This window comes from Phyllobates terribilis, unplaced genomic scaffold, assembly GCF_046119375.1.
Source record: "Phyllobates terribilis strain yellow unplaced genomic scaffold, ASM4611937v1 Scaffold_10__3_contigs__length_209671492, whole genome shotgun sequence".
In the NCBI taxonomy this organism is placed as follows: domain Eukaryota; kingdom Metazoa; phylum Chordata; class Amphibia; order Anura; family Dendrobatidae; genus Phyllobates; species Phyllobates terribilis.
In genome coordinates this window covers 42,615,683-42,635,795 of record NW_027362770.1, presented here as the reverse complement: position 1 = coordinate 42,635,795, position 20,113 = coordinate 42,615,683, and the positions used below count along the sequence as shown (strand labels likewise).

The following is a 20,113-nucleotide window of genomic DNA, read 5'->3' as shown; positions in this document are numbered from 1 at the left end:
AGTTTTACATGATCCAAGGCTACCAGTTCCAACGGTTGCCGGGTGACGATGGACTGCAGGGGAGTCTTCTGGCTGGCACGGTCCTTCCTTCTCAGGTTGCACGGGCCACAGTCTCTGCACCACTTCTCGATGGTTCCCCTCATGCCTACCCAGTGGAACCGCTCGCGCAGCAGGAACTCCAGCTTCTTCCACCCGAAGTGTCCAGCTCCGTCGTGGTATGCCTCCATCACCATGGCTGCGTCTCTTCGTGGCACCACTACTTGCCAGAGTAATTCATGCGTCCGGGAGTTAACCATTCTGCGGCACAACTTCCCTTTGTAAAGGAACAGTCGACTCTTCTCTGCCCATAGTTGTTTGGCTTCCTCCGGAGCGTCTGGTTCAAGGCGAGCCTCCGGCCGAGTCAGCATCTCCTTCACCAGTCGGACGGCAGGGTCGCTGTCTTGCGTTTCCGCCCAGTTGTAGTGGGGTAAGGGGTTCAACGTAGCAGCCTGCTTACTCCTTACCCGGTGGGAATACTGGATAGTCCCATGACGGTGGAATGCAGGGAGTTCAACTTCTTCCAGTCCCTCCGGATCTTCTCCTCCGTCCGGCAGGTTGGGCATCCTGGACAGGGCGTCCGCGTTGGTATTGGAGCGTCCTGCCCGGTATTTGATTGTGAACTCGTAGTTGGACAGACGGGCCATCCACCTCTGCTCCAGGGCACCGAGTCTTGCCGTGTCCAGGTGTGTCAACGGGTTGTTATCCGTGTACACGGTGAACCGGGAAGAAGCGAGGTAATGCTTAAAGCGCTCGGTGACTGCCCATACTACGGCCAGGAACTCTAACTTAAATGAGCTGTAATTCTCGGGGTTCCTTTCGGTGGGTCGCAGTTTTCGGCTGGCGTAGGCAATTACTTGTTCCTTCCCCTGCTGGATCTGGGACAGTATGGCTCCTAGCCCGATGTTACTGGCGTCGGTGTAGAGGATAAAGGGCTGGCTATAATCCGGGTACGCCAGGATTTCGTCCCCCGTGAGGGCCATCTTCAGCTGGCGGAAGGACTCTTCTTCCAGCTCCTCCCATTTGAAGGGCGGCTTCTGGTTCTTGGCCTTCCGGGACTGGCCTATCAGGAGGTCCTGCATAGGTGCTGCCTTTTTGGTGAAACCGGGAATAAACCTTCGGTAGTAGCCTACCAACCCGAGGAACTGCCGCACTTCTTTTACGCTGGAGGGGCTTGGCCATTCCTTAATTGCGGTGATCTTATCAGGGTCGGGAGCCACTCCGTCAGCACTCACCACGTGTCCCAGGTACTGCACCTTTGGTTTCATGAGGTGACACTTGGAGGGTTTCACCTTTAGGCCGTAACTTGCCAGAGCTTCGAACACTTCCGCCAGGTGTTTCAGGTGGTCCTCATACGTCTTGGAATATACGATGACATCGTCCAGGTACAACAGGACCGTCTCGAAGTTTCTGTGGCCCAGACAACACTCCATTAGTCGTTGGAAGGTTCCCGGTGCGTTGCAGAGTCCGAACGGCATGCAGGTGAACTCGCTAAGTCCCATCGGGGTGGTGAATGCGGTCTTCTCCCGGTCCGCCTCTGCTACAGGAACCTGCCAGTACCCGCTAGTGAGATCCAAGGTAGAGAAGAAGTTAGCAGATCTTAAAGCAGCCAATGACTCCTCTATCCTTGGTAAGCGGTACGCATCCTTGTGTGTGATACGATTGATTTTCCGGTAATCTACACACATCCTCATGGTGTTGTCTTTCTTTCGGACTAAGACTAGTGGAGCTGCCCAGGGGCTACAGCTATCCCTGATCACCCCAGCCTCCTTCATGTCTCTAAGCATCCCCTTGGCGTGTTGGTAGTGGGCAGGGGGTACGGGTCGATACCTCTCTTTTATAGGAGGATGGTCTCCCGTGGGGATGTGGTGTTCTACCCCCTTGACTCGCCCGAAGTCTAACGGGTGTTTACTGAACACTCTCTCGTACTCCTGAACCACCCGATAGACTCCTTGTTTCTGGTGTGCGGGAGTGGAGTCAGTACCCAGATGTAGTTGCTGACACCAGTCCTCCATGTTTTTCTTAGAGCCGTTACCTTCCTCCGGGTGAGATGGAGGCAAGGGTTCCACAGATTGTATAGAATTTTGGTTAATGGTATATAATTTGGCTAGCGTGGCATACCGGGGCAGGTACACTTCCCTCTCCCCGATATTTATTATGCGAACGGGCACCCTCCCATGGCGTACATCAACCACCCCCCGTGCTGTCAAAATGGTGGGCCTACTGTCCGAGTAAACTGGTTCTACCATTGCCTGGTAATCTCTACCTCTCAGACCAATAGCTGCCCGGCACCAAATCATCATTTCACTTTTTGGGGGCATGGCAATAGGAAAAGGGTCACACATTCTTACGCTACCATTCTCACCGCCGGAGAGTTCCACCTGTTGCCGTCGCATCAGTGCCCGGATCTCTTTCTGGAGCACCCGCTGCTCGCCGGAGCTGGCGTTCTTGGCAACCTGCTGTAAAAGGAAAATCACCTCTGCAAGACAATTTTCAATTACATTAGTTCCTAGAGTTATTTTTGGGTGACTCTCATGTTTGTCAATATCTACAATGATCAGTCCCTGTGCTGCCAGTTCGACTCTACCGATTTTGATGGTCACCTCTTTAAATCCGATCTGTGGCACGGGCTGGCCATTGCTGGCGATGATACTCAAGTCGTCGTCAGGGTAGCGGGTAATATCCGAGTCATTCCAGTACTGCTTAAAGAGCACGTACGGGATGGTGGTGACCTGTGACCCGGTGTCCAGTAGGGCACTCATGGGAATGCCATCCAGTACCACAGGCAAGACTGGACGTCCTCCCACATATCTGTCGCGCCAGTTCGATGGGCCTGGTGATCTTTTTCCTGGGGGTTGGCCCTCTACCCCAGGTTGTGCCCGTTTAAAGAACAGTACCTTGCCATATGTCCAGGTTGATTGCAGCGACGGCAGATGGGTCGTCCGTCCTCGCTGTATCGGTCACTGGGTCTTCCTCTGGCCGGTGGGGTCCTCCTTGGTCGACGCCACGGGATGTCCTCTGGTCCGGATGCCAGCTGGATCTTCCCTGGGGTGGAAGCCTGTAAAGACTGCACAGTTCGGGTTAGCGCAGCAACGCTCTTAGCTAGCTCTTGGACCTGATGGTGTAGGTCTGGAGCCGGGTCATTGTCCAAAGCCTGCGCATCAGCTCCCACAGGCCCTGCCGACAAGGGCGCCGCCTCCTGGTGGTAAGTGATAGCAGGGCGCTTGTGGGTCACAACGCCACCCGGTGCCGGTTCTCGGAGCACCCGGATGGCTCTGTCCTTGAACTGTGCAAAGCCCAGATGGGGATCCTGTAAGGCCATTGCCCGCAACTGGGTTCGGTGGGTATTACAATACAGTCCCTCTATAAACTGTTCGGTCAACAGCCTGTCCTCGTTTCCCACTCCATCAGGGTCGGTCTGCTTAATGGCCCTCAGGGCCTCTTGTAGGTTTAGTGCATAGTCCCTTATACTCTCATGCGCTCGCTGCTTGCACCCGAAGAATCTAAGGTTAATCTCGGCTGAGGTGCGGGTATCAAAGGTGTCCTTCAGCCGGGTTAGTATCCCTGCGACAGTCTTCCTCCCAGGTGGCCAGGATTTTACTTCCCTTTTGGCTGCCCCGGTTAGTTGGGCCACCAGGATGCTCACTTTTTGCTCTTCTGTGAGGGGGTACACCTGGAAGAGGCTATCCAGCTTTTCTCTAAAGTCATGCAGGGTATGTGACTCCCCTGAGTACTGGGGTAGCCAAGCTGCTCCCGGGATATAGGGCATGGTGAAGGGCATAACTGCAGCAGCGGTAGCGCTGGCGGGGGTTGAGGCAGTGAAGCTCTCCTCCGTATCCGACATCTTCCTCCCCCCTAGTGGACCGTGGCCTACCTTGCGATGATCCTGTTCCGTAGGCCGCGGCTCCGCAGTGGATCGTCAGGGTTGAGGACCTTCCGTCGCGCTCCTGTGACGTCGGCGTCTGCTGGGCTCCTTCCAGGACCTTACGCAACGTCCGGACGTGAGGCGGGGCTTCAGTTCTCGCGCGCTTTCGGAGTCCACGCCCCTCTTCTTCCCGCGCGGTGTCCTCAAGATGGCGTCCAATGGCGGGAAAACTCCACGGATGGCGGGAAGAAGGCAGAAGATGGCGCCGGATGGCGGGAAACTTCACCGATGGCGGGAAGAAGGCTGAAGATGGCGCCGGATGGCGGGAATCTTCACCACAGGTAAGTTTGAAAAGTCTCTTTTTCAGGCACGCAGTACCCGGTGGTTGCGGGCACGAAATCCTGCCGACTACGCCAAAGTTGACGCGCCCCTGGGCCTGTGTCGCGCTGCGCTGCGCACGCGGGAGCTTACCCGGAGCCGGATCTCTTGAGGGTTGTAGTCTCGTGGCGGTGACCCGGTCCGTGCCCAGGGAGTCAAACTGAGCGGCGATGTAACAGCGGTAGATGTAGGACGACTACGCCACCCGTTGAATGCAGCTATGGAGCTGCCGCTGCAGGACAGTCCGCTGAGGCCGGTGGATGGATGGTGCAGCGTAGATGGTATAACCCCCAACGGGAGGGGTATGGCCTCAGGGCAGCAGATGTGGATGATGGGGGTAGCAGGAACCACTCAGAGACGGTGCGGTGTAATTCAGGGTCTTTACTGGTAACAACGATAGACCCTCCCGGAGTACTTGCTAGTGAACGGGGCCTGGTCAGTCCTTGAGCAGATGGGATCTCCCCTGGCCAGGCGGAGTTGTAGGCCTCCCAAACTGACTGTACTCTTCTGGCTACCTTGCTAGAAGCGGATATAAGTAGCCCACGTCCCTGAGTGTACCGTGTGGTGCTCACCCGTATGGCCGGTGACTCGGGGCCTTCTAATGGCTTCCGCTCCACGATGGCGGTGCTGGTCCCACGCGTGTGACCGTGCCTTCGGGTTTCTGGGCCTGAGGACCTGAAATCCCCTGCCGGTCGGCTTCTGCTGCTGGGTAAGAGTTAGTCCCCACAGCCTCGGACGCCGGGTCTGGTAAGAAAGCTTCTCAGTCAGGGCGAGCTCTGCAGCTGCCAGCCCCTGACTCGTAGTAGTATTGCTTCTGCTGTTTCTTGTCTCTACTCTCCTTGACTGACTAACCCTGCTTCAGCCCCGGGTTTATATAGGGGAAGGTCTTCCCCTCCCAAGACTGGGCAGGAGGTGTGGCATGCACAGGATCCCTGACCAAAGGACCTCCCACCTGCTCTCAGACATAACATTACATTACTGTGGAAAACCAGACCCCTGGGGTGCCACACAAGCACTGAACGACTTCAATACTGTGGATCACCCGGCACGCGTTTGTATGGGCACATCAGGAGGTTAATCTTATTAATCACTCATAGTGTCTATCATGCTGTGCTTTTACAGTGACTGCACCCATGGGAGTTTGCTCCCAGCATTATTGCTAGCCTAGAAATCAGTTGAGGTAGACACTAGAGGGCAGTGGTGTGAATATAAACAAGTTAACACTTCACACCCCTGTCAACTGCTGATGAATGAACTAAGGATAGTGAGCCTGTAATTATCAAGGACACTATCTGTATTGAGGCAGTGTCTTATAGCTTGCATTTGGATGGAGAGTGCAGACTGTGCAGTGCTGTGTGCTATTTCCAGTTGAGAAGAGCATTATGTGAATCAAGCAGCTGAGATTAGAGGCTGTAGAGGGCACAGTGTGAATACGTGGCACTGTGCACATAATATAGAGTATACTGCAGCTAAACCTATCTATATAATCTGCTGGTAGTGTGGTGATTTATAGGAGTATTAGGCTAGTAAGGGCTGAGTGCAATAAATAATAGCCTTCAGGGGCTTACATAGACTGTAGAGGGCCCCTGTGCAAGAAATTTTTGCCCCCCACCCACCTCCTCCTCCCTTCATAGGGCAACAAAGTTATGTAAACATAACCCCCCCATATGCATCTCTCACCCCCCCCGTGTGCATCTCTCACCCCCCCATGTGTAGCTCTCACCCCCCCGTGCATCTCTCATCTCCCCCGTGCATCTCTCATCCCCCCATGTGCAGCTCTCATCCCCCCGTGCATCTCTCATCCCCCCCATGTGCAGCTCTCATCCCCCCGTGCATCTCACCCCCCGTGCATCTCATCCCCCCCGTGCATCTCTCATCCCCCCCATGTGTAGCTCTCATCCCCCCGTGCATCTCTCATCTCCCCCGTGCATCTCTCATCCCCCCCATGTGCAGCTCTCATCCCCCCGTGCATCTCACCCCCCTTGCATCTCATCCCCCCCGTGCATCTCACCCCCCGTGCATCTCACCCCCCCGTGCATCTCACCCCTCCCGTGCATCTCTCATCCCCTCCATGTGCATCTCATCTCCCCCGTGCATCTCTCATCCCCCCGTGCATCTCTGATTCCCTCCACTCCTAGTTAATTAATTGTATTTAAAAAAAATAAAACTTGTTATACTTACCCCCATAGATCCCTGCAGAATCCTGGAGCTCGTCCACGTCGCTGCCAACAGGTCCTCCTGACTTCCGGCCATGTGACGGCGACGTCACATGACCGGAAGTCAGGGGAATCATGAAGGCGCTGCCGCAGCAGCGCTGCACTGCTACACAGAGGAAAGCAGCGCTGAGATGTCCCGGCGCTTAGCGCTCAGCAAGGGGCTGGGGGCCCAGGGCTGGCTCCAGGTTTTTGTGGGCCCCGGGCGAAAGAGTCTCAGTGGGCCCCTTTAACACATACCACGATTCATGATGCACAGATACCGAAGAGAAATATATATATATATATATAGTACAATGCAAAGATTTCACTTCTTACATTACATGAGTGATATCTATTGTAAATTCCACAATAGCTCAGAAACCAGCGAATCGCTCCACACAGTATACTGGCCCCCATAAAATGCTCCATACAGGAGACTGGCCCCCATAAAATGCTTCATACAGAATACTGGCCCCCATAAAATGCTCCATACAGGATACTGGTCCCCATATAACGCTCCATACAGGATACTGGTCCCCATATAACGCTCCATACAGGATACTGGTCCCCATATAACGCTCCATTCAGGATACTGGCCCCCATATAACGCTCCATACAGAATACTGGCACCCATATAACGCTCCATACAGGATACTGGCCCCCATATAATGTTCCATACAGAATACTGGCCCCCATATAACGCTCCATACAGAATACTGACCCCCTTATAACGCTCCATTCAGGATACTGGCCCCCATAAAATGCTCCATACAGAATACTGGCCCCCATAAAATGCTCCATACAGAATACTGGCCTCCATATAAAGCTCCATATGGAATACTGGCCCCCATATAACACTCCATACAGGATACTGGCCCCCATATAACGCTCCATACGGAATACTGGCCCCCATATAATGCTCCATACAGGATACTGGCCCCCATATAACGCTCCATGCAGGATACTGGCCCCCATATAACACTCCATGCAGGCTGTTCCCCACACATAATGCCCCACGCAGGCTGTTCCCCCCACATAATGCCCCATGCAGGCTGTTCCCCCCCATATAGGATGTCACCCCCCCTTATAATGCCCCATGCAGGATGACACACACACACCCTTCCTTATAATGCCCCATGCAGGATGTCACCCCCCCTCCCTTATAATGCCCCATGCAGGATGTCATCCCCCCTCCCTTATAATGCCCCATGCAGGATGTCACACACACACCCCTCCCTTATAATGCCCCATGCAGGATGTCACACACCCCTCCTCCCTTATAATGCCCCATGCAGGATGTCACACACCCCCCCCTCCCTTATAATGCCCCATGCAGGATGTCACACACACTCCCCCCTTATAATGCCCCATGCAGGATGTCACACACCCTCACCTCACCCCCCTCCCTTATATTGCCACAGGCCTCCATACAATAAAAAAAAATCAAATACTCTCCTCACGTCTCACCTGCTGCCACTGCTCCGGACTCCAGCGTCGCCGGCCTCATCCCGCTCAGTGCTGTGACTGCTCAGGAGAGAGCGTGGTGTAAAGACGTCACCGCACCCTCTGACCTGAGACGTCACAGTGCAGCTGCCGCGGAGGATGCAGGAGCTGTTGCAGAGGCACGGGGAGAGGTAAGTATTGTGCCGGGTGCCGGGGCGATGAGCAAGCAGGGGGGAGCGGGCGCTGACACCGATCTCCTCCGCTCAGAGGTCCCATAGAGCGCGGGGTGCCCGACGGTGAGGGCCCCCCCCCTGCCTGCTCAGGGCCCCGGCATTTGCCCGGGTGCGCCGGGTGCTGACCCTGAGGGGGGCACCGACCGGCCGGGCCCCATACTGGAGTCAGGACAGTCATGCCCTGATGGCGGCCCTGCTGAAGGCTGGAAGGGCCCCCTCTCCCTCAGGGCCCCCATTCAATGAACAGGCTGCACGTGCGGTAGGTCCTCCCCTGATAGCCTTACCCTGTTAGTGTAAAGGCAGCAACCTCAAAAAGGATATATTTGCTCACAGCTGTACCGTCAGATGAGCATGCTAACCTATATTGTATTTAGTATCGTGGTCTGACAGGCGTTGTGACCCGATAAGACTTGTTATGAGTACGGTGGATTTCAATGTTTTTTAAAAAAGGAAATCAAATAAAGTTTATATTTTAATAAAGTAAGTCCACCTCAGTCAGTAAATTTTCGTAAGAGTGGACTTTAGTCTAGAGTTTTGAAGGTCCTCAATCAGTGAATTCTCTGTGTGCGTGAATGTATTACAGATGACTTAATTAATGGACATGTATGGTGATTTCTTTGCCTGTGTGGATTGGATGGATGGGTTGTTAGCGACATCTAGTGAGAATTTCATGTCAATAGCACCTTTAGAAATATATTTACTTAGAAAATTGGTGACGTTGTATACTTATTTTACTCGTATTTGTGTGTATGATTCTTTTCATTGATGGATGCTTGCATACACTTTTGCTTATGGTTTCTTCACTACTGATATACGAATATACTTGTGTGTATGGTTTATTAATTGTTGATTGCTGGCACATAGATATGTTTATGGCTTCCTTGCTGCTGATATATATATTTGTGAGGTTTATTCTATGCTGGATACTAGTAAATATTGTGTATATGGCTTCTTCACTGCTGATATACTGTATAATTCTGCGGACAGTTTATTGAGGTTGGGCCTTAATTAAATTTTTGTCTCAGTCAGCAAAAAAACTAGAATAGGCCCTTTCACTTTCTGGGCAAAATAACTTTTCTTTGCCAGAACATGTTAAAACATATGAATGCGGCCCACCTGAATTTCTTCATTCATATCAATAAAATAAGAACATTAACAAAATAAATCACCTTATTGAACCATCAGTATATGACTGCTTTTTATGTTGGGATCCTATCACTTATGTTAAGGTCAGGGTCACACGAGCATATAAATCACATGAGGGCTAGCTGATTTTTTTTATCGAATAGCACTTGGATAAACGTTATTTAATGGGTTGTGAAGATGACTGATCTATTTCACTGACAGAATCTGTCTGTGAAAAATATCTCAGCATGCTGCAATTTCACTCTGAGATCGGATGACACTCACCCATTTAAATATATGGGTGAGTGGACAACATCGAACTGCACTTGGATGACATCTGAGTGCAGTTTGATTTCCACAAACTCACACAATGGAAAAGATGGAGAAATTTTGCTCTTCATCTTCTCCTCACAGTGTGCTCTTCCGATTTTCTCATCCGCATCAGAGTTTGATCGGAGTGTTATTAGCATAATCAATCCAATTTTCTCGGGTGAGAGAATCTACCATCATGTGAACTTGGCCCAGTGTCAGACTGGAGAACACAGGGCCCACCAGAGAGCATCATTCTTGGGGCCCATCATCCATTTACTATCAAAGTAAGAAAGGCTAAAGTCTGCAACAAAAAGCAGGACAGGGCTGTGTACATAAAGCGTTTGAGCCTAAATATCAGTGATTTCTTTTTATTTTTCCTACCACTATTTGGACTACATTGCATTTGATGGACGGCATTGAACCAACATGGGATCTAGTTGGTTAATAAAATGATCAAAAGGGGATGATGTAGGGTAGTGGTTTTGCTTGTTTTTTAACAAAGTATTTTTTTTAACACTTTATTATAGCATTAGTAATGGAGTTATCTGACAGTCACCTTTAAATTATCATCGCTGGGGACAATCCCTAACTATTAATTCACTGCCCAATGCACCATGTGTACTGAGAAGGAGTTTACTACCCCATAAATAGACCATCCAATGTGATAGTTTGTGCCTGGGGCGGCTGCAAGCCATTATTTTTAGATTAAAAAGCAACCAGCATCGTCTCATCCTACATAACGAACCAAGGTACAAATGACTGCAGCAAACTGATACTATCAGGGTGGGAAGGTCCATGGATATTGTTCCCTTCACACCATAAAGATACCAGCCAGCTGTCACCCCAGAGGTGGCCTGTCCCATTGAATGGCCCTGTTCTGAGGGTAACCTGGCTCTTCTCAATACCCCTGTGTTTGTGTAGTTCAGTGTTTCCTAACTCCTGTCCTCAGGCCCCCAACACATCATGTTTTCAGGATTTCCTCAGTATTGCACAGGTGATGGAATTATTATCGAGGCATCAGAAATTGCTGCAGGGTCTCTCCCCTGTGCAATACTAAGGAAATCCTGAAAACATGATCTGTTGGTGGCCGTGAGGACTGGCGTTTGGGAAACACTGGTGTAGTTAGAGATCTTATCCGGGATTTTTTTTTTTTTACCATGGGCCTAAAAATTATCAGGCAGGTGGAAAGGAACTGGCTGATCTTTCCCGCACCGGCTCAGAGTGGTCACTGACCGCTCCTACTGGCGATTCTGCTGCTCCACATTAACAGAGCAGCTGGTTCTCTTCCACTCTGCTGTGTTGACGGGACGTGACATTCAACGTCTTGCTGACCACAGTTATGCAGCGGGGAGCCGGCTGTCAGTCAGCTTGACGTCTGCAGTCACGCCCCGTCAACAAAGCAGAGGGAAGACAAGTGGCTGCTCTGTCGATATGAGAGTAGAAGCGGCAGAATGGCCAGCAGAAGCTGACAGTGACTGCTCTGTGCTGGCAGAGATTGGCACAGGGCACAACAGGCAGGTAAGCAGCAACTACCTCCCTGTTAGCTCTTAGGCACATAATAAAAATTAAAAATAGGAGGGGGAACGGCCTTTAGGCGACAAAGAACAACACTGGCTAATACCAAGTCCCACTAATAGTAATAGAAAGTTGTCTGTCATAAACATTACTAATGATGTAATAAAATGTTAACAAATAAAAATACTTTATTGAAAAATAAAAAACATTCCTTACATCACTGCTCTGTAATCATTTTATTAAAGACTCCAATGGAGTCCATTAAATCCATTGTAGATCAAACTGGAAACCTGCAAGAAGTAAAAGAACTAGAAAAACATGACAATAAGAAGAATGAAAGAAATCTCTGATATTACAGCACTAAAAAGGTTCGGAGTGCAGCACAATCATCAATAATCAATCAAAACAGAACCACCTATATCAAACAAGAAATATAGGGGATCATTAACAAATGCAATCTCCAGAATAGCTTTCCAGTATATACAGTTATATGAAAAAGTTTGGGCACCCCTATTAATCTTAAGATTAATGTTTTATAAAAATTGGTGTTTTTGCAACAGCTATTTCAGTTCGATATATGTAATAACTGTTGGACACAGTAATGTTTCTGCCTTGAAATGAGGTTTATTGTACTAACAGAAAATGTGCAATCTGCATTCAAACAAAATTTGACAGGTGCATAAGTATGGGCACCTCACCAGAAAAGTGACATTAATATTTAGTAAATCCTCCTTTTGCAAAAATAACAGCCTCTAGTCGCTTCCTGTAGCTTTTAATGAGTTCCTGGATCCTGGATGAAGGTATTTTTGACCATTCCTCTTTACAAAACAATTCCAGTTCAGTTAAGTTTGATGGTCGCCGAGCATGGACAGCCCTCTTCAAATGACCCCACAGATGTTCAATGATATTCAGGTCTGGGGACTGGGATGGCCATTCCAGAACATTGTAATTGTTCCTCTGCATGAATGCCTGAGTAGATTTGGAGCGGTGTTTTGGATCATTGTCTTGCTGAAAGATCCATCCCCTGCGTAACTTCAACTTTATCACTGATTCTTGAACATTATTGTCAAGAATCTGCTGATACTGAGTGGAATCCATGCGTCCCTCAACTTTAACAAAATTCCCGGTGCCGGCATTGGCCACACAGCCCCAAAGCATGATGGAACCTCCACCAAATTTTACTGTGGGTAGCAAGTGTTTTTCTTGGAATGCTGTGTTTTTTTGCGCCATGCATAACGCCTTTTTGTATGACCAAACAACTCAATCTTGGTTTCATCAGTCCACAGGACCTTCTTCCAAAAAGAAATTGGCTTCCCCAAATGTGCTTTTGCATACCTCAGCCGACTCTGTTTGTGGCGTACTTGCAGAAACGGCTTCTTTCGCATCACTCTCCCATACAGCTTCTTCTTGTGCAAAGTGCGTTGTATAGTTGACCGATGCACAGTGACACCATCTGCAGCAAGTTGATGCTGCAGCTCTCTGGAGGTGGTCTGAGGATTGTCCTTGACTGATCTCACCATTCTTCTTCTCTGCCTTTCTGATGTTTTTCTTGGCCTGCCACTTCTGGACTTAACAAGAACTGTCCCTGTGTTCTTCCATTTCCTTACTATGTTCTTCACAGTGGAAACTGACAGGTTAAATCTCTGAGACAGCTTTTTGTATCCTTCCCCGGAACAACTATGTTGAATAATCTTTGTTTTCAGATCATTTGACAGTTGTTTTGAGGAGCCCATGATGCCACTCTTCAGAGGAGATTCAAACAGGAGAACAACTTGCAAGTGGCCACTTTAAGTAGCTTTTCTCATGATTGCATACACCTGGCTATGAAGTTCAAAGCTCAATGAGGTTACAAAAACAAAAAAAGTGCTTTAGTAAGTCAGTAAAAAGTAGGTAGGAGTATTTAAAACAAGAAAATGATAAGGGTGCCCATACTTATGCACCTGTCAAATTTTGTTTGAATGCAGATTGCACATTTTCTGTTAGTACAATAAACCTCATTTCAAGGCAGAAACATTACTGTGTCCAACAGTTATTACATATATCAAACTGAAATAGCTGTTGCAAAAACACCAATTTTTATAAAACATTAAGCTTAAGATTAATAGGGGTGCCCAAACTTTTTCATATAACTGTATTACTAGTTTATTACATGTCAGAACAGGACAACACACAAATAAAACATGTACAGCACAAAGGTGCCATCTAATAAAATGGACCCACGATCCCCACTGACCCAATAATGCAGCGGAGCGACCAGTATAATAATAAAATGCTAGGTCAGTATACAGATGAGTGCAATGGCAATAAAGAGACTTGTATGGGGTATTTTGATATGTGACTCCGACCAAAAATTGACGTATATTCATAATTATTTTCCGGTGCAGACGCACGGTCCGCTAAAAAAAATCACAGAAATGTGAACAGCCCCATAAATTATTATGAACACATGTTCTATCTGTGAAGAACATGGATAGAATACATATGTGAAAATGGACGTCTGAATGAGGTCTTAGGTCGGGGACCAAATAAAGTCCTCATGTATCACTGTCCCTGTTTCCTCAGGGGTAGTGTATCTACTGAAGGTTTGGCCTTAAATAATGAATCTGGACATGGTAATAATTTACACAATTATTACATCAGGTAACTAATAACCCGCTGTCATTCTGTCTAGTATACCTTGGTCTCATGATGAACTGCACATGGAATCAGCGCTTACAAGCAGGTACAGCGCAAGCACTAGATTTCCAACGCATATACAGAGTTTCTAATATTTACAGTGTAATGTGGAAATTCCACTTCAAATTAATTCTTTGGGACAATTTTCACTGTGCATTTAACCCTTTGCATTGCATAATGTAAAATGCACAGAAAAGTCTGCATGTACTAAGTGTGCCTACTGGCAACACGGATCAACGTAGGATATGTCTCAGATTTTTTATTTTTTTGCAAAAACAAGATGAAAAAGCATATTCATTATAATAGTTCCATGATCTATCTGTAAAAATGATGGATAGAACACTTACCAAAAAAATCTGATGTGTTAAAGAGTCCTTATTGACGGAGATGGGGGATAGGAGGGGGTCCCTTAATCAGTTATGGTTTTATTAATATACAAAGAGAATTTTCTCTAAATCTCCACCATTAGGTTTGAAAAGTTGTGTTTCTATATCACCTATAAAATCATAACTGACTGAGGGCCCATAGCTCAACACCCATAGCTGTCAGTAAGTGTGAGTGTGCACATGTGTATATGGAGTATTAATGCTTATACTCATGCACAATGCATGTATAGTTGTCAGTGTCAGTATGGGGAGCCTCATTCAGCAGAGGATGATACAGGTGTTGTGGGATGGGGGCCCCCAGTCACTCATAAATGATTGAGGGCACTATCCCTCACCATAAATATCACCCCTTACTGAATGAGGGCCCACCTCACTCACACTGATAGCTATGCACACATTATACATAAGTATAAGTGCTCACACACATGTACACCATAAACACATATACCTAAGAAATATACACACTGTGGTAGATCGACTCACTCGGCTTCTTAAAGAGGCAGACACAGGAACTGTTTCTATTCAAAGTGCGGCTGGTTTATTGCAATCCTCATAAGCCATGTCACGAGAAAACGTAAATACAGTCTTTGTCCAGCAGAAGGTAAAACATAAAATATCAAGTCCATACAATAATGCTGGTTAGCCCACCTGGCTTAGTGTCCAGCTTCCATGTCCTTTAACAAAGGGATTCAAACCAGGAGATCTGCAATCTCCATACATCCAGCATGTGTGAAATAATCAGCTCAGAGCTTTCACCTCTAGGCCCTCCCCACACCAAATGCTCTAAAGGCTGTGAATTTTATCCTTTGACCTCCTCCCTCACTACATTTGTTCAACCATCCTAGCGCTAAAGATGGCTGATTAACCCCTTCATGTGCTGGAACCTTTTTCCTATGTTTAATTACTGGAGCTAATAATCTCAGTGCTACATATCTCCCCTCCAGTACTTTGCCAGTGACTTTGTCACAACACAGAATACCTTGTTTTATAGCTGAGTAGCTAAGTGCAGGTAAAAACACCCCACTCAGTGTAGCAGCAGCCTGCAGACCACCTCCCTCTCTCTGCCCTTATAGCAAAGAAGACAGAAGTGTGTGTGTATGTATATATATGAGGGCAAAGGAAGAAGGTGTTTAAGTGGTACAGGGAGTTTTATTAAGGTAGTGCTATAGAATTCAATGCAGTTGCCAGTAATACCTTAAATGATACCCCAGACTTCAGACAAAGTTAATCTGCTCCAAACATACAGAAGCAAGGGTGGAGGGCCCACTGGAGGATCCTCCATTGCTTTGCTGGGCCACTCCGTCACTGCCCTGCCCTAATGCTAAATTAAGAAGTCTGTGAAACACAGTCTGTGATGTTCTCCCAAACAGAACTCACTCCCATCATAAGTATATATGAGACTGGTGTCACGCAAGGTGTGGGAAAGACTGTGCAACACAAAGGGAAGAGGGAAAGGGAGCCCAGACTCTAGGGAAAAGGGGGAAGTGGAGACCTCCTAGGTTGATCTAGCATCACCCTGTCTCCCCTAACGTCCCTGTATTGGCTCTTCACTAATCGCCACATGCATGCCTCGCACTGACTTTCTCTGGCGTATGGCTAAGGCTAGGGAAGGGAGGAGATGAGCACTAGTCGATCTCCACTAAACACTATAGACAACAAGGGTACACAAACAAGGGGAAATTGCTTAGCTTTAGATGACTCCAGACAAATACACACATGTCATCAACCTCCAGAGAGGTCGAAGTACTTATCTTGCTAAAGCCTTCACAAGTAGTAATGAATATCGCCGGCACCTCCCTCTGAAACACAGCAGGTATTTATACACCCAGGCAGGGTGTTAATTAGCCAGAGGAAGGTAGCCGCTGGGTCCTAGAGACAGCCTCTAAGAAGATGTCTGTAAGAGATCTCCTGCAACTAACTGCAGGGCGACTGTCTGTCACTACTGACACACCCATGACAGCTGGTGAGTTCAGATCGGGAGACCCGTGGCCAGTCCTTACATCTGTATCCATACATGGACGTATTTCATGGATGTCTAAATTTGGCCTAACATCTATAAGAGAACTGCATAAAATAATCAAAAAACATGCTCACTAATGAAGCACTCAGGCTACAGTAAATTCAATGTACAAATTATAATTATAATTTTACTATTACTCTATTCTGAATAGCTGACTGAATTATACCCTACATAGTGACTAAATAAGACTGGCTTCACACTAGGTATATAAATTGCTCTTCACAAATGTAATAAAGCATTACATAAGGGAACATTTACTTCCATGAGGTTTTACGTGATACAACTTTTCCTTTACATAGATATACAGAACAGGGATTCAAAAAAGTATCCCTGGAGTTGGGAAGTGAATAATACCTGTCTTGTTGATTGTATAGGATATTACTGAGGTCAACTTCAGGTGGTTTAGGATAGTGGAGGAATTATTGTATGCCTCCTTGGTGGTCTAGAAATTAGGAAGATCTTATATCAGTATCCAAGATGGTAAAGAGTTGTGGATGGATTAAGGGGCTATCCACTTTAGTAACATTATGTTGATGATAATACTGATAATACAGTATATTAAGAAATGTCAAATTACCACATCTGCAAAAACGTATTTTTTAGGTGCTACGTCATGTGAAGTCAAATCATGCCATGAGTATTCACCAGTCCAATGTTCAAATGAAAAAAGTGAAAAATTAATGCAATAAAAACGAAACCCAAAAAGAATGGCGCAATTGATGTTTTTAACCATTTCAGTTCACTTGGAATTTTTTTCACATGTTTCAATATATAGTATGGTAAAATGAATAGTGTAATTCAAATCTACCACTGGATATGCATAAAAAATAATCCCTCATATCACGTTGATGGAAAAGTTAAAAAGTTATGGCTCTAGGAAAAAAAGGAGGAAAAAAACAAGGCGCAAACCAAAAATTGGCTGCGTCTTTAAGGGGTTGATTAAAAAATAGTCTTCTGGGGGAGGTTCTGAAATAGGATTGATAACATAACTAATATATAATGGAACTTAAAAACTGTGATAGGAAATATAATAGAGATAAGTGGTCTTCTCATATTGGTTATCTTTTGGAGGGGTTTCACTGTATCTTGCACTAGCTGGTAAAGTGAAAATGCTAATCCTAGAGAAAAGTATTCATCTTTGGGCCCTAAACGTTACGCACACCCCTAAACACTTAGGGCTTCTCAATAAGATGTCAGATGGTATTTTGAGGCATCTGTCAAAACTCAAAGTAATGGGAAGATTCACGTAAACTGCACCAAGATAATCAGAGGAAATGTTATTGATTTCTAGTACTTTATAGTCCAATTCAATCCATTCATTTATCCAATTATCAATCCAATTTAACTAAATCTTTCTCATTTATACCTTTTTTTGTCCCCATTACATAATTCATATATATTCTAGTCTTCTTTAAATGTTTGCAATTTTAATCTTCCAGGAGCCATTTCCTGGGGCACGGCTACTCCAATGGATGTAGTAAAGAGCCGACTTCAAGCAGACAGTCTCTATAATAGGAAATACAGAGGAATCAAAGACTGCATAGTACAAAGTTACTGCAACGAAGGTATTCAGGTAAACAATATGGCATTTGTGTCTGATATAATTATGCAGCAGGAGAGCATTTCTTAAACCAATTCTTAAGTTAAAAACCCATGCTAATTTGTGAAACTTATTTGGAGACACTCCAAAAGCAGATAAAATGTAAGTATAATGAATGTGCGGCACCCAGGAGAAAATTAACTTTCCTACCGGGAGCCTATGGCTTTCAGTCATGCAGGTAAGTAAGCACAGTCAGCTCTACACTGATGTACTGCAAAGCTCATTGTCAGTCAAAGTGCCGGTGCTTATAGCCATCGCTCACAGTGTGATGATTTTAACCATGCCATTACGCCTTCATGTCTGAAATCTGCAGCTCCTGGGAGGAATAAAGTTCATTTTCCCCAGGGCACCTTTATATATATATATCTATAAGTAGAAAAGCCCGGTAGGACAGGGTTGAATCCTAGCACTGGAGGTCCTGATTATGTGCACCTGCCTAACTAGGTCTAGAGCCAGGCCCCGTGTTCATTTGTTGGTCAGTCAGCTGAGGGAGTTGAGCAGAGTGGGTTTTGTTGGAGCAGCAGAGAACTGCTTTGACACAAGAATCCGGTGCCTGTGTGAACTTTAGTGCCTACCTGAGGGCGTGAATCCCTACAATATACAGTATATACACATTGGTGTCTCCGCTTCTGTAACTACCCAAATTATAACACTCGCCCAGTGACTGATTTAATTAAGCCGCACCTATGTTAGGGTTTTACAGCCTACAGAGAGGACCTCCGAGCGTATAGCTCAGCAATAAAGTCAGGGTGCAGTAAGACGGCCGTATAACACGGACAACGATCGCATTGCAATGCTTGGACTAGCCATTGGCTCTCCTGACCTGAGTGTGACAGCTTGTATTTCTATGCAGCTGTCGTGCTCGGGACAGGAGAGCTGCCGGCTACACTGATAGTAAAAATGGACAGTTTCACAAGTACGTTTTTTGAAGCGGATGTGTGATGGGGGCCTAAGATGCACCTACACTGGCCAATAATCGGGAGCCAATTGTTGGTCTATCTAAGCACACTTCCAATCAGACTATTCACAAGCAAAAGGTTTGTTCGCCGGGTAAAATGATTTTTAAGCTTGCTAAAAGGGAACCTGTTATGTCGGATAATGGTAATAACCCATAGATATCGTTAGAAAGATGCCTGGCCACTGTACTTGAAAATGTAGCTACTAGGAGAAAAACTTTTATTGCCGCTATATTCACCGCTCACAGCATTGTGAGCAAAGGCTGTAAGCATGCCCCAACAATTAGATTGACACTTGGATATGCAGTGCATTGGTGCATAGCTGACTGTCAGTCAATGTGCCAGGGAGGTCTCTTGAGAAAGCCAGTAGCTTCAGCGGCGAAACACGCATCGGGGCTTTTTCTCGCCAGGACACCATTTTGCTGCGGCCCTCCACACCATCTCCCATCACACCTAGTGGTAAGCGGCGCTTATTTGATTATATGATGCATTATTGACTTGTACTATTTTATGATTGGAATTAGGGTATCCAACTGGCCTTATACCTTTCAGCTGTGTTGTGATAAATACTATGGGAGATATGTGTTATGGCGCTGCAGCTTTTCTTCCCAGCACATTGCACCTTTTCCTGTTAGGATATAAACTTTGTGATTGAATATTTGAATAAATTATTATGTATTAAATAAATAAATAATCTATTTTTATGCCATATCTAGTGTTGAGCCACCCCCGTAGTGTTCGAGTTCGGTTCGGTTCGTCGAACACCCGTGTGTTCGCCGAACAGTTCGTCGAACTGTTCGTCGAACACCTTCGAACACCGTTAAAACCAATGGCAGGCAAACAAAAACACATAGAAACACATAGAAAACACCTTCAAAGGTGTCCAAAAGCTGACAAACTGCTCAGAAGACACAACTAACACATGGAAAAGTGACAAGTACATATAGTCATGCGAAAAGAAAAGAGGTGGAGGAGTAAAAGGAGGGGGAGACACAGATATAGGCATGTCATGCCCTTCTAAAATCCAAAAAGTGAGAAGCCGAGACGGCCAGTCCGCTCCTGCCCGTGCCACCTCCGTGTCGCCGGGTTTGTGCCAGAGCCGCGGTGAACCCTGACGGCCAGCCCCCCTCTCCCAATACTGGTGCCTGTCCGCTGGTGGGTCGAGAGAGCCCCCCTGTGGTGGAGGCAGCTCTAAGCTTTTTAATTTAAATTGTCCCTCTAATTTGAATGAATACACTTTAAATCCATTTACAAGGATCTATTGGAGGGCAAGTCTCATGCCAGCAGCCGCGTAATTCCAGCTCCAGTAGCGTCCACTAAAGCTGCTGCAGTTAAAAAGCTTTTATAAGGATCAAGCTCGGCTGTCCACCGCA

At 46.8% G+C, this 20,113-nt stretch overlaps 1 protein-coding gene across 2 annotated transcripts in view; it reads left to right on the top strand.

Annotated features, from left to right (window-relative positions):
• Positions 1–20,113, top strand: part of SLC25A48 (solute carrier family 25 member 48) — a 455,831-nt gene that overhangs the window by 413,333 nt on the left and 22,385 nt on the right. For both annotated transcript variants that reach the window (XM_073649535.1, XM_073649536.1), the window contains exon 6: positions 17,624–17,757. In XM_073649535.1, the coding sequence (XP_073505636.1) occupies positions 17,624–17,757 (134 nt within the window). The remainder of the gene's footprint in view (positions 1–17,623; positions 17,758–20,113) is intronic.